Genomic DNA, 16,521 nt, shown 5'->3' with positions numbered 1-16,521 from the left:
TACTCAACAAGCGTTTATTTGTAGCTTCCGTTCCATTAAATTAGACAAATAACCCGCCCCCACATCCTCAATTATCTCCTTCAATAGAGTTCCTCACTAATGGTGCTCCTTAAGCATATCCACACAGACTGGTTTACAATCGAACAATTGAAAAAAATTTGGAAGGAGTCTTATTCTAATCCATGATTGACAAGGACAATCCGTTTTCGTTATCCATTCATAAAAGAATTTCATTCACAAATTCATGTTACCTCATAATTTTTTCCCTATTCCTTTTAGTTCAGACAAATAGTGTATTTTCTGGATTTACTAGAAAATAAAAATCTGCAGTGGGGGTGGAAATTTCAAATACATATTAAATAACATAAAAAGTATATATAATCCTTTAATCCTTCCCCCTTCAACCACAATGAAAGCTTATAAAAATATGTGCATTTAGATTAATGCTGAGTCAGTGATTATTAAAATATCTTAAATAGCTTGTGTACTGGTGAATAACAATGTAGGCAAACATTTTACAATCTGTCTAAAGGCCAACCAAAGAAAACAAGCCAACAGTGAGGCTGATGTCCCCCGCCGAAATTGCAAAATAAATAGATGACACATATTAATTAATCGCACATTTATTTTTTTCACTAAGTTTCATCACTCTCTATCAGATAGAATCAAGATTATCTTGTCCCAAACCATCGACAAATGAAATCGATTAGCTCTGCTTAGCTTCAGCTCGAAATGTTAATTATTGAACTCAGTCAAGACATTCACCTAATGAACATCTACATATACATCAAGTTTAAACATTCACCTAATAGACACCTATGCCAAGTTTGAACATTCTACCTCAATTAGAAGGAGAGTTATTGTGTTCCAAAGTTTCTACCAATCAAATTGCTTATCACTCTGCTTACCCTCAGCAAAAAATGTTCATTATCGAACTTAGTTAAGGTATTCATATAATAAATCTATACACCAAGTTTCAGTAATCTCACTTAATTAGAACTAAAGTTATCGTGTCCCAAAGCATCAACCAATCAAATTGCTTATCTCTGCTTACCCTAAGCGGAAAATGCTCATCTTCGAACTCCATCAAGGCATTGACCTAATCAACACATACACCAAGTTTGAACATTCTAGCTCAATTAGGAAGAGAGTTATCGTGCCCCAAAGTATCAACCAATCAAATTGCTTATCTCTGCTTACCCTAAGCGGAAAATGCTCATCTTCGAACTCCATCAAGGCATTGACCTAATAAACACATACACCAAGTTTGAACATTCTAGCTCAATTAAAAGTTATCGTGTCCCAAAGCATCAACCAATCAAATTGCTTATCTCTGCTTACCCTAAGCGGAAAATGCTCATCTTCGAACTCCATCAAGGCATTGACCTAATCAACACATACACCAAGTTTGAACATTCTAGCCCAATTAGGAAGAGAGTTATCGTGTCCCAAAGCATCAACCAATCAAATTGCTTATCTCTGCTTACCCTAAGCGGAAAATGCTCATCTTCGAACTCCATCAAGGCATTGACCTAATAAACACATACACCAAGTTTGAACATTCTAGCTCAATTAGGAAGAGAGTTATTGTGTCCCAAAAAGTGTGACGGACAGACAGACGGACGGACAGACGGACAGACAGACGGACAGACAGACAGACAGACAGACAGACAGACAGACAGACAGACAGACAGACAGACAGACGGACGAACCCATTTTAATAGTCCCCTGCTTTCTTCGAAAGGCGGGGGACAAAAAATAATATGTGGTATTATTAAGATAATTTATGATGTCTAATGTGTTTATAATGAGTGTTAGTGTCTACAGAGAAAGGATCTCTCTAATTACAAAGCCTAGAGTATAAAAGAATGTTCCAACTCTTTATTATGCAATTATATGTAATTTATCTTTCCAGGAAATTTTAATGAGTCTGTCATCTGAACTTAAAGGCAAGCCAAGTCATCTGAACAGTTGCATTGGGAATCTTTAGGTAAATAAATGCAAAAGGCAAATATCAAATTGTACTGTGTAATATCATTAGAGCATTTACATGTATAAGATTCCATAAATAATCATGGGCAATAACATCATAATTAATTATTAGAAATTATTGTTGTAACTTATTGCAATAATCAAAACAAAGATAACTAGAACTGTGATACAGTAATGACGAGTTTCACTGGTGTCACGTTACCCTTGAACTTACATGTATGTCACTTCCGGTACCAATGAAACCATTAAAACAGATTTCCACACAAGCATTGCACATGTGTTATAAAATGGACGCAGAATCAACCATATCCAGCCAGCACTATCAATTCCATTTATACATTTGTTACTACGTGTTAGATATGTCAAAAAAGTGATCCTGACAAAATTTATTACTAACTTATTGCTAAGCTAGCTGATGAGACTTTCTAAAGGAAAATGCGAAAAAAAATCTCAAAAAGTGACCCTGACAAAATTGGTCATTTCTCAGTAAAGGAATAAGTTAGAAGCAATCTTTTGATACATGTATCATTCTATATGTTGGATGGAATTAAATATCATAATTTTAAAGGAATATTGAATAACACTCATTTGAAGAAGATATTTGTTTTGAAGACTATAATAAAAATACAGTTTTTGTCAAAATAATAATAATAATTGATTTATATAGCACCAACAATTCAACTCAGTGAGCTGCTCTTGGGCGCTTTACATACAACTAATATAAAATTACAACATTCACAACACATTAATCCATAAAAAAAGACAATCAAAAAACTGAGAACATTATTCAGTACACACGGTAAAAGTCTGACACAACACAGCTCGAACCGTATTCAATCAGTTGTATACATGTATTTGATTAAAAAGTTCGGTTTTGAGATACTTTTTAAAACCTTTAATAGAATTTGCGCTTTTGGTTTTGTTTGACATTGAATTCCATAAATTCGGAGCACTGACTTTGAAAGATCTATCACCGGAGTTAGTTTTTGAAAAAGGCTTAATTACATGTAAGAGGTTGTCTGATTGTGATCGAAGGATTCTGCAAGGTTTATTGGTGTTGAGAAGATCTCTAAGGTATTGAGGTGAAGAATCGTCATTTAGAGCAGAATATCAGAATATTTAATAAGACAGTATTTTAAAATTGATACTTGACGGACTGGAAGAGAGAGAGAGAGAGAGATGGGGGTTTAACGTCCACTCTACACAAACTAGGTCATTTCGGGACTAACATATGGTTCAATTTTATTTCAATAATTCGCTTGAGTTTGACATTTTTTGCACCTGTCATAGAGGCATTCTTCTTGATCTATCAGATTTGTTAAAATTAATATTTGCTTGCGAAAAAACTGGTCAAAAGTGTAAATTCTGGCAAAATTATTTCACTTCCGGTAACAAAAAAATTAAGAATTTCCACCATGAAACATATGAACTTAGTTTTAAATAATTAACCTAGTACCCATAAACTAAAATTAAAAGGCAAAAAATCTTAAAAAGTGATCCTGACAAAATTAGTTATTTCTCGACAAGGGAAGATGCTAGAAGCAAATTTTTGACATCTACATGATTGTATTGATCCAATCGATATGTCCACTGAGATCAAATATCATAATGTTAAATGAATAATAAATATAACTCGCTTCTAAAAAATATTTGTTTTGAAGGCTAAAAATACAGTTTTATGATAAAATGACATAAGGCCTACTTCCGGTGATAATGAAAATGTTAAATTAGTTCTATGAAATGGTAAATGGCATAAGGCATCACATGGTGAAAAATTTATGAAAATTTTATGAAAATCAAATAATAATTTATATTAATACTACAGCATTATTTAAAAAAACGACAACTTTGGCGTTTCGGATATTTCGCATTGTCGAAGAACATTCGAAATAGATTTATTCTCAGGTCACACCCACTTTAATAGTAAAACGGAAGACATCAAATCGATTCGACAAATAGTTTCTGAGATGCTTAAGTGGAAAGAAAACAATTAATAATAACAATAAGAAGAAAAATAATCTTAAATTTGATATACAGGGTGACACAAAAAAAACATTCATCAATAAAAATCGAATAACTCCCACAATTTTATTTAGATTAACACAAAAACTCAGCTACATTAGGTTAAATCGATGTAGCAGAAATCTCCAAAGTTTCAAGTCTGTACCACAAAAACTCTTTGTTTAACTGGCGCTCAATAAATGTGCTGTAAATGAGCTCCCCGGTGCTGCAAGCACATTTGGATCCGGCGGGCAAAGTTCTCGATGACCCTCCCACATTCTTCCCTTGGGATCGCTTTTATTGCTGCTGTGATAATACCGAGGAAGAGAATGGAGTTTTCAAGTAGACCATGATCTAACAGCGTTTTATTTTTTTGATGTACAATTATTAAGCTTTTAAAGCTTTTCAGGATAACTTCTAAGTTTCATCTGTGTTTTGTTGCATGCACTGTATTTTCTGTACTGTCTGTGTTTTGTTGTGCAGTTGTCCTTCATTGTTTATTAACCTTTCAATAATAGTGCCTAACAGGCAGCTGTGTGTAATTATGCTCTCCTGATTCTGATCTTTTTTGTGTGTTTGAAGTATAGGTTTGTGATATGCGCTTAGAAACACTCATGTGTAATGAAGCGCTATATAAATCGAATAATAATAATAATAATTGCTGCCTTCATATCAGAGATAGTCTGGGGGTTGTTGCCATACACCCTGTCCTTAAGGTATCCCCACAGATAAAAATCTGGGGCGTTCAAGTCCGGTGAATGTGGCGACCACTCCGGGTCACACCTGCGGCTGATCAGTCGGTCAGGGAAACGCTGCTGACTGCTGTAGCCATGCCAATGATTCGTTTGAGGTGTGGGGGGTGGCACCATCCTGCTGGAACCACTGGAGGTCCCTGACGACCCCTCTTCGTTATTCAAGTTTAGGTGATGAATGCTTTTTTTGTGTCACCAGGTAAGATAGGCGAAAAAACTTTTCTGTACCTATAGCCAATGGTTACTTTACTGACTTTACGGCAAATTACACCAATCTGATTAAAATTAATTCTGTTATTAAAGTTTTAGCATCCGACATCCAAAAACGTATAGCCAATGGTTACTACACTCAAAGCCATTAAAAACACAATGCCTAATTTGTGACATATTTCTGTTAAACGTTTTCTTGGGCTTTCCTATCTTATGGCACTTAGGTGAAACTTGTGATGAGTCTATTTTTGTTGAGTTCTGGGTTTGAACCCAATATCAGTTCTTGGTAATAAACTTTGTTATTGCAAACGCAACACTTCTCTTTTTTCACGATTTTAAGCAGTCCCATGTCACACATTTTGCATGTGCATTCCCTGCACTCTGGCCCTTTAAATACAGATCAAAATTTCAACATTCATCACTTCGGAAAAATGCCATGCCTTACACAAGAAAACAGGAACAGAGCTATTGGCATGCTGTATCAGGGGGCTTCACAGGTAGCCGTCGCCGGACACTTTAATGTCCACCTATTGACCATTTTCCACCTCAGACAACGCTTCCACTCCACTGGAAGAGTTGTCGATCGACCCCCGTCTACAGTCAGCTACTGCTACTGCCAGGGGAACTGTTGGAACACGGCAACGTCACATCATCTTCTCGGATGAATCCCAATTCAACCTCAGTTTTCCTGATGGACGTCACCGTATCTACCAACGTCGACATGAACGCTTTGCTCGTAACTGCGTGCTGGAAAGGGATCGTTTTGGGGGAGGTGGTGTCATGGTTTGGACCGCTATCAACGCCAACTTCCGGTCCCAGTTGGTGGTGGTCCAAGGCAATCTCAACCCTCAACATTATGTTGACGCCATCCTTCGTCCGGTGTTGCTTCCATTGCTAGCTCAACATGGGGTCTCTCGACAGATGGTTTTCCAGCATGACAACGCTCGACCACACACTGACAGGTTGAAAAGAGATTTTCTAAACAATCATCATGTCCGTGTTATACTATTCAACGATTAGTTGTGGTGTTGAGAACTGTTTGTAGAAAAGTTCCGTAACTTTTTTCGTTTTTCGTTCGTGGGGTATTACGCACACATTTCAAGGCAATCTGACCTACTTTTTTGCCGATTTCTTTAAAAAATCTTGTCCTTAATTTCTCCACGTGGAGATAAGTTAGAAAATTTCTAATGACACCATTCAAGTCGCATCAGTAACATCTACTGACATTCCAAACTTCATACAAATCATGCAAATATTAAAGAAGTTGTCAAGTTGGTCTTAACTTCCGGGTCAAAATCATAGTGCAACATATTTTTGAAAATTGGGAATTTTAGGCGAAAATGAATTTTTTCAAGGTACTGAAAGAAAAAAGAATAAATAAAATAGGTCAAATAGTCACCAAATTACAGAAATGTAGGTCAAATTTTTTTGTTTGCTAAATACGGTGATTTAAGATTCGTAAAAAGTTTTGAAAATATATTTAATCAAAACTCATCACCCCTTTTTTCTTTATTTTGGGGGGGTCAGTCAAAGTTTCAGAAACATCCTATGGCTAGATTCAGAGAAATACGATTTGCAGAAGATACACAAAAAAAAAAAAATAATTATAATCTTAACCGAAACAATAAGCTTTCATATAAAATATGAAATCTTAATAAATATCAAAGTAGAACATATGAATACTTTCGCTGTTAAAGTGTTCACAGCGTTCTACAGGGCCATAACTAAAGAAGTAACTGAACAGAAATCTCTGCTTTACTAATTTGAACAATGTATTTAAATTTCAAGTAGTTCACGCAGGATAACTTTTGTAGGATGATAAATGTAGTTGGTGGAATATTCACAAGAGATTCTGGATAACGAATGGTCATTGGATGACAAAAATATACAGCTATACTTGTATTATGACACCAATTGTATTGAGGAAAAAGCGGTTGCCAGGCAAGATAAATCCATATTTTGCAACAGATGGACAGAGAACAAGCTAATAATGCTATTTTCGTACAATAAGGCGCTATAATCCAGGATGTAACAGTCCGACATTGTGTCAATATCAAAAAGAACCGAGATATTTGGGATATAAACATATATTTTAAGTTTCATCAAAATCGGATAAAAATGACTGCGAAAGGAACAAAGATCTTTGGGATATAAACATATCTTTTAAGTTTCAACAAAATCTGATAAAAATTGTGACCCCTAGAGGGTCCACAACCCTGGTATTAAATACTTTTACACTATTTGCGTACAGTGAGTAGCCATTTTGTGACATCCCAATTTCACGAAATTCAAACTCAACCGCGGTGTAACAGTGATATATATAAACGTTTTTTTTTTAAATTAGATAAAAACTGTGAAATCTAGAGGGTACACAAGCTAAAAACCTGAAATTTTGTACAATCATCAGCAATAATCCATGATGTTATGGTCAAATACATGCCAATATCGAAAGAATCAGAGATCTTTGGAAGATACAGGTTTCGTCAAATTTGGATAAAAACTGTGACCCGAAGAGTGTCCACAAATAAAATGTGAATGGATACATGGACGGACAGGGGAGACGACAATATACGTCTACTGTAATAGAAACACGTCCAGTCCTTTCAACTATATTATACCTATATATACATGTAGCTGTTTGACAATGATTTATTATTATAATAGATCTACAGTTAGCAATAAGTATTTGTAAAATATGTACATTATTGCTAGACTTTTTAATTAGAGAGAAATCTACCAGTACATTGACATAAAATAGGTTGACTGGCAACGAAATATACACCAACAGCATAAAGGTGGTTGCATTGTGATTCTACATGTACATGTATATATAGGCCCAAACCATACATGTATAGAACCCCCACTCAAGCAGCTAGGACTTAATAATTTGGGATTGGAACCTCTCAAAATTTTAATTAATAATAATGAAATTTTAGACAGGTTGCCAGCCAACGAAATAGCTAGATTGTCCAAGCAGTCCACAAAGGCTGTCACATATTTATTCTTTTGCAGGTAGGGCCTAATGGTTGGCATTATCACCTACAATACTATCCCTTGTCAAGGCACACAGGCTGCTGACTAGTGCTGATATCAAGTAAATTTTTATGCATCAATGCATCAGAGGCATACATCGATACTTGCATCGATGCATCAGGAATTTTTTGCCACCATTTTGTTATTGAAAAATAACATTAGTATTTCTGATAGTAATATAAATTTCCCTAACATTATCATTATTATAGAAATGTCGATTTATTTGAATAAATATATTTCCACAATATTCTTCTTTTATTTATCATGACATTAATATCGTCCGATTCTATTCAACTGACACTCTTAGCCATTGTTCAAATTTGTTGTGAAAGCATGAGGGGTATGTAAGGTGATTACAAGAGACAGTTTGCATTATACAGATCGTATCAATGCCTGTCTATAGGGATTTATGAAGCACATTCTGTATTACCCATTGACAGAAAATAAGACTAAATCGTTTTAATACCAGCATTAAAAACCGGCCGGGAAATATTATCCTCCTGACATAGTTCGTTTGGCCATGGACTGTATATTAGTTTAACCTAAAGCTAATCTCACTAATAGTACATATATGTGTGAATGCTACAAAACCAAAGGACAGACTTACAGACATGGGTGACATCATTATATACATGTATAATAAGATCTCATGTCAATGTATGTTGTAAAACTGTATTTAACAATGTGGAATGACAGCTTACTGACAGGTGAGTGACAACAAAGATAAATAAACACAAATAAACAATTCAAAACTTGAAAGATCAAAAATATTGTCTGGAAGCATGTTCTACAATAAAGTAGTTGTTTCAATTAATTTTATACAATGACAGAGCTACAGACAACTAAAAATAGTCCGATAGATGGACAAGTGTATGACGGCAATGACAGTTGTGATCAAACTGTTTTGTAATATAGTAACTGTCAACTTGGAAATGGACACCTGTGGTCTACAGTCCAACTTTGTTCTCACAGTATCTCAAATCTAATGTATCAAAAAATGACGTCCATGTATCATTTTTAGTTATTGATAACCTTTTTGAAACTGAATCATCATGAATTACAAAGTGATGATATGACAAGTAATTTTAACCTCTAGCAGGATTATCTATCTTTGTAAAATAATGGTGACCTTCTTGTACATGCATTGGCAACCATTCTATTCACAATATTAGCACATGTTAAGACTTGGCATCCAATACTATATGTATGGAATTGGCATCCAGTTGTATACTTTGGTCATTTACACAAACTGATATCATTTCGGCATGTTAGTCATACATGTACATGTATGCAATACACACATACACATGCACAATGTAGAATGAGATTTAATGGCCATCTTTTCTGAAGAAATGTATATTTGCCATTACTCCCATATACTAATTACACATACTCTAAAAGGTCCCAGATTTGACAGACTATAAGAATTTGTATTTCTTCGAAAAATTATCAGAGAGCGTCAGATAGTTAAATAGAACAAAATGAAATGAAATAAAATGGGGTTTAACGTCCTACTGTTCTGCTCCTACATGAATGCTGGGCTAATGAAGAGGGGCATACGCCATACAGTGTGCTATGAGGGAAATTTTGCCTGGGCAGCGGCACTATCGCCTACTCTTATATCGAATTCCAACTGCCAAGGGATCTTTTACGTGCATTCCAGTGTACATGTATACACGGGACCTCGGTTTTTCGTCTCATCCGAAGGACTAGACAGCTGTCCTTGTCAGGCCCTCCGTCCTGCATCACTGACAAGGGGGAACCATGCCGGAAATAAATAGAAAAAAAGAAAGAGAATACAACTTGAACCAGTTTTATTCCCTAAAGTAGCCTATATCCAGATTTAAATGAACACCCAATTTAAAGGCACATCTCCCAGCTCAAGAAAACTGTTATACTGGTATCAGTATCACATTGATTATAGGGTCTCAAATATAAAACTAAACATACATTGTATATCTAATAAAACTTGTATTTATTGTTGAGGCCCTTGGCCCTTGTTTATGACCATTATCAAAGATGTCCTTCAAGATACATGTACCTTCGAAGTTCCAAGTAATCCTTCAAAGGTCAAAACATCTTTTTAAAAATACTACATGTAGTGCAAAAGAATCAAGAACGATACTCAAGTTATGATTTTAAATGAATTAATATTAAGGCCATGTTTTTACAGTAATTGCTGATATAGAATTCAAGTAATTTGTTACAGTAAAAAACTCATCTCCAAGATTTTCAGCGTTTGACAGAAAATGTCAGTATTTTTTATAACATAGGCTTCGGTTACTTACTCCTGGCCAGAAAATGATATCAAAGACATTTTCACCACGCTCAGAACAATTGACATTTCTTAAATCTTACGCTTGTCGTTAAAAGCAATTTTAAAAACGACAACAAAAGAAGCGTATTGACAAATCTTTTCAACCTTTGAAAGGTAGGTTGCCAGGTAGTAGAATATTCGCCCACAAGAACAAAGTTGTGAGAGTAGCCTCTAAAGACTGTTTTATTGTTTATTGTTTTTTGTATACATGTATGTAAGTAATGGAAGCATTTACAAACTGGACAAGGGCAATAATCCATGAAGCAATTATCAGAAACAGTTAAACTTTGATCTATTGACTTCTATGTGTAGTTTTTCTTAGCACTTACATAAACAAAACATGTACCAGCAATGATATAAATCATATAAATCAAGATATAAATCATTGAAGGAAATTTGTCATGGATGTCCATAAACACTGTATATAAATTACAAGCCTAAAGGTGGTCTACATTCTACATGTACTCAAAGATTTCTCTAAGTGATCAAGAGCTGCAGCAGTAATGATCGGAAATTGTTGAAAATCACAGATAAATTGTGTATAAATGTCAAACAATTAAGATGATAACTTTGGCCTCTAGAGATGTACACAAGTCATAATTGTGGACAACTCACTGACAGGTAGGGAGGGCCAAGTGACGGCAATTTGGGTGTAAAAAAAAAGATTGGATATGAATTTTACTATCTAATCTTTTACTGATCATCTATGAAATATTCAAACAGATTAGACACTGACATGATACCAAAAATGTTTATACAATGTACATGTACACAGGGCATTTAATATAGTGCTATTCCTAGATCAACCACATAGCTGTTTCCATATTATGAATATACTTCGACTCTAGACCAAGTTGTGGATTTGAAAACTGAATAGTCTACATAAATCTATTTGTTAAACAAACTCAAAGGAAATCACAAAAAACTTTATGAAAGTTAAATCAATTTAACTCCACTAACCACATCAGTCACTTCTAGTATTGTCCCTTTGATAATCTTTCGGACGTATGGTTTTCATTTATCAAGCCATTACAGTGTTGCAGTAAATAACCAAATTGATCACCCAAAAACAAAATTTTTAATGGACAATACAGAATTTGTAGATGGAAATAAACTTTCCATCAAGTCTGACTTTTAAAATAAAAGATTTAAAATAAGAAATAATGGCTTTCGTCTTTGTACATTGTTCATTTATATCTTTAACATAATGTCTGTTTTCACTTAAATCTACTATAAAAACAAAATATTGGTTTTATAAAGTGAAGAATCTTGCCCATGGAGACCTAGAGGGCCTAACACAACCATTTGTATGCCATTAGACATAGTTTACATAAATTTTAACAAAAAGTCCAATAGATAAAATAACAAGCCAACAGTGAGGCTGATCATGTCCTCCGCCAGGCAACAAAACATATGCCCACAGACGCTAAATCTTCCGAGCTGTCGATAAGGGTTGTAGCATTTTTATTCATTTTGTAGGTAATGGGGGGCATTTACAAGACCATTTCATACAGATCAGATTATAAATTCGGTTGTTTGAGGGTTCAAAAGGTTCTACTAACTGAAACAAGGGCCTCAACTCTGGAAGTAATTTAAAGAAATTGTTAAAATCTGATAGGATCTTTCGTCTTACTAAACTAAATAATGCACATAAACTTCATACAGATCGGATAATAACTATTTTTGTTAAAAGAGTTTTCACAATGTTCAACAAAGGCTATAAATAATTAATGGAGATTCAATAGGCCTCTTCGTTTTACTAATTTAAATGATGCATATAAATTTCATACAGATCGGATGGTAACTTTTGTTACAGCGTTCACATGGTTCATACATACTGTACATTTGTAACTCTTAGATCTAATTAACAGAAATTTCTGAAATTCAAAATGCTTCTTCGTTTCCCCAATTTAAATGATGCATATAAATTTCATACAGATCAGATGATAAGTTTTGTCGTACGAACGTTCACAAGGTTCAACAAAGTGAAACAAGGGCCATAACCCTAGACGTAATAACCGGAAATTGCTGAAATTCAATAGGATTCTTTGTTTTACTAATTTAAAGGATGCACATAAATTTCATACAGATCAGATGATAACTTTTGTTGAAAGAGTGTTCACAGTCAGCGTTCGACAAAGTGAAACAAGGGCCATGACTCTAGATGTAATTAACAGAAATTGCTGAAATTCAACAGGCTTCTTTGTTTCACTAATTTAAATAATGCATATCAATTTCATACAGATTGGACGATAACTTTTGTCGTTGGGGCATTCACAGGGTTCAACAAAGTGAAACAAGGGGCATTACTCTCTAGAAAGGGAAATTGCTGAAATTCAATAGGTTTCTTCGTTTCACTAATTTAAAGGATGCATTTAAATTTCATACAGATCGGAAGCTAATTGTTGTCTTTGTAGCATTTACAAGGTGCAATAAAGTGAAACAAGGACCATAAATCCAGAAGAAATTAACAGAAATTATTGAAATTAAATAGGCTTCTATGTAGTCTGTAGAGTGTTCACAAGTAAGTGTGGACGACAGACAAACCAACGGATGGGGCGACGGCAATATACGACCACATTTCCATGTGGGCGAATAAAAAGTAATTAAATGACACACATTTTTTAATTGCATATTTATGTTTTTATAAAGCATCTATCATTTTTCCCACTCAGTTGGAATCAAAGTTATCATGACCCAAAACTATAGGAAATGGGCATTTCAAACTTAGTCAAGGTATTGATGTAATGATATCCCCAAGTTTCACCATTCTCGCTCATTTAGAATTAAAGTTGTCGAGCTCCAACAATCAAATTGCTCATCATCAAACTTACACGTGGTCAAGGTATTGATGTACCGGGTACTGAAACTATACTAAGAGTTTGATGCAATGAAACTCTATACATGTGCACCAACTTTTACTCAATTGGAATCAAAGCTACTGTGTCCCAAAACATCAATGCAGAAAATGTTCATTAATGAAGTTACTCAAGATACTGATGTAATGAAACTATAGGAAATGTGCAATATCCAACTTAGCCAAGGTATCGATGTAATGACATAAAGCTAAGTGTCACCATTCTCACTCAATTAGAATCAAAGTTGTCAAGCTCCAAGGTCTCGACAAATCAAATTGCTTATCACTCTGCTTAACCGGAGCCGAAAAAGCTCATTATCAAACATAGTCAAGGTGTTAATTACAGAAACTATACACCAAGTGTTATCACTCTGACTTAATTAGAAGCAAAGTTATCGTGTCCCAAAGCATCGACCAATCAAATTGCGTATCTCTTCTTAGCCTAAGCCGAAAATGTTCATCATCGAACTCAGTAAAGGCATTCACCAAGTTTGAAAATTCAAGCTTAATTAGAAGCAGACTTATTATGTCCCAATAAGTGTGACAGACATACAAACAGACGGATGGACACACACACTGATATACATGTATGACAAAACAAATGAAATGGGGTTCAACGTCCTACTGTTCTGCTCCAAACTGGGCTAATGAAGACGGGCATACCATACAGTGTGCTATGAGGGAAATTTTGTCTGGACAGTGGCACTACCGCCCACTCTTATATTGAATTCCAACTGTCGAGGGATCTTTTATATGCATGCCAATGTGTACACAGGCCCTTGGTTTTTCCTTCTCATCCGAATGACTAGGCAGCTGTCCTTGTCAGGACCTCAGCCCTGCATCACTGACAAGGGGGAAACACACCAGAAAATCTGGATGGACTTTTTCAGCCAATGCAGGGATCGAACACCCGACTTCCAGGCTAGCGAGCCAGCATCTTAGCCACTTTGACCCCTGATATATGAACGTCTTCATTAGCTTTGACTGAGCAGAAAATTAGGACGTTATACTCTATGTCATTCCTGAAGAGCAGTCAATTTTTGATTGATACCCCACCTACATGTACATCCAACTCTAGTCTTAACTATGTGGATCCCTTTGCACAAAGCAATGGTAAGGCTTCACACTTCACACATGATATTACATGCTTACTGTACAACTTTTTTGAAGCTACGTTTGCGTAACTTGACAATTGCTTTGTGAAATGGGGCATCAGCATGTTCATATACTTCATATATGATGGTGGAAAACTAATTAGACTAGAGTCCTCAGTTCTCGTCCTTTGATCTTCTTGTTGTCATGTATGGTTTCATGATTTGTCATTATAATTCTTATGTATATATTCACCTCACAATTTGTATTACTGCATTAGCTTGATAACATAGAGAACACTCTTCGAAATCTCGCCCAAATAAATTAGTAGCTCTGTTTTCCACAAGTATTTGTTATAGATTTTATAAATTAGAGGTAGAGGCACAATAACTTATTTTTTGTATGAAAGTGTAAATGTCAATTCATTTAAAGATCAATATAAATATGGAATTAATTTAATAGGAGAATAGTTTGGGGTTGTGTGTAGAGATATAATGTGTATTTTTTACACTACACAGCCAAGAGTAGGTAAACTGGGTCAAGAGCAGGTCAAACTAACCTGGTTGAAGTCCCTTTCCTTACGTCGCACATTTCACATTTGTAAGCTTCTGGTGAATTGCTGTATGTACAGACACTGCAATCCCAATGCCCATCATCGATAGATTTGAGCTGTCTTTTAGACCTGTAAATATAATGGCAAATAAATAACAAATTCAAGGTGTATTTATTGAAAAATAAACGTACTAGAGTTGATAAAATATCTTGTTTACAAATAGATGCTTCCGTTCACAACTCAATAATTTGGTGTGTTTACGGGTTATTTTCCCAGAGTTTTCGAGACTGTATAATTCACCCATCAGCTGAAATAATCAAAGCCTTGGTACGTACCTGCCAGAAGACCTTTTTTCCTCCATAGAAGGATATTTCAGCCGAGTAGCGGCGAAATTCCACCCGAATTTCTACTTAGAATAATACAGCTAAGTCCAATATGGCGGCCTGTTTGATCACGTGACATAACTAAGCCAATAAATGGACATATTTCCAGACAGGTTCCCCAACGTCACGACGCGGGTAATCGAAATGTATCGATAAATTGACGAAAATGTGAAAGCCGCCTGTTATAAAAACCCAATTAATAAATTTAATAAATAGGATTTTACTTCAAGAAACTGTTTTTCTTTGATGAATGAAAATGTTATTGTTTTATGCAGATTTTTGCCGTTGTATTATCATTCAGAAGATGTTTCCATGATAAATAGCTAAAATCTATATAGCTATAGAATAGAACAACACTTTGGAATTTGTATAGAGATATACCGTTTTTCCCGGTTGGTGCAGAAAATTAAGACGTTAAACCCTATTTCATTTGGAGTGTAGTGATCACTTTTTACTGTACGTTTGTTAACAATGTTAACCGCTGAGATGGTGGCCCTATTGGTGATTTTGGCCCCAAAGTTAATTTCCACTCAGTATAGCCCCCTACCCCTGAAATCTAGGTGCGACCCATCTTTCCAGGACAGGACATTGCTCTTTCTAGAACACCCGATGCCACTTCCCATTGAGGTGTTCCAATAGCTAACAATTTTTTTCTTGTACTTTATATTGAAGTTTAGAATACACAACTGGAATCTCCAGGGCAGGATGCGATTAGCCAAATCTTTCTGGAACACCTGATATCACTTCTCTGTTGAGAAATGAAATGAAATGAAATGGGGTTTAACGTCCTACTGTTCTGCTCCTATAATGGGCTAATGAAGACGGGCATACGCCATACAGTGTGCTATGAGGGAAATTTTGCTCGGGCAGCGGCACTATCGCCTACTCTTATATCGAATTCCAACTGCCAAGGGATCTTTTACGTGCATTCCAATGTATACACGGGACCTCGGTTTTTCGTCTCATCCGAAGGACCAGACAGCTCTCCTTGTCAGGCCCTTCGTTCTGCACCACTGACAAGGGGAAACCACGTCGGAAAATCCAGATGAACTTTCTCGGCCAATGCAGGGATCGAACACCCGACCTCCAGGCTAACGAGCCAGCGTCTTAACCACCCAGCCACCGTGGCTCCCTTCCCTGTTGAGGTGTTGCTATAGCTAATAATTTCTGTTGTACTTTATACAGAACTTTAGAATACATAACTGAAAGTTCAGATTATTCTTTTAGTGAATTTTCAGATATTTTTTTTGTGTGCTCATTTCTCACAAATACCAGGTTTTTAGTGAAATTTTCTAAAAACTTTACGTATCAGGGTTGGTAGAAGCAATTCT

At 35.5% G+C, this 16,521-nt stretch overlaps 1 protein-coding gene across 1 annotated transcript in view; it reads right to left on the bottom strand.

Moving 5' to 3' along the window:
* Window positions 1-15,277, bottom strand: part of LOC126826689 (YY1-associated factor 2) — a 28,590-nt gene extending 13,313 nt beyond the window's left edge. The window contains exons 1-2 of the mRNA XM_050555690.1: window positions 15,143-15,277; window positions 14,814-14,936 (exon numbers count right to left, since the gene is read on the bottom strand). Coding sequence (XP_050411647.1) covers window positions 14,814-14,936; window positions 15,143-15,168 — 149 coding nt within the window. The 5' untranslated portion in view covers window positions 15,169-15,277. The remainder of the gene's footprint in view (window positions 1-14,813; window positions 14,937-15,142) is intronic.
* Window positions 15,278-16,521: the final 1,244 nt, after the last annotated feature.

Source organism: Patella vulgata, chromosome 7 (genome assembly GCF_932274485.2).
Source record: "Patella vulgata chromosome 7, xgPatVulg1.2, whole genome shotgun sequence".
NCBI classification, from domain to species: domain Eukaryota; kingdom Metazoa; phylum Mollusca; class Gastropoda; family Patellidae; genus Patella; species Patella vulgata.
This window is presented reverse-complemented; position numbering and strand designations above follow the sequence as displayed.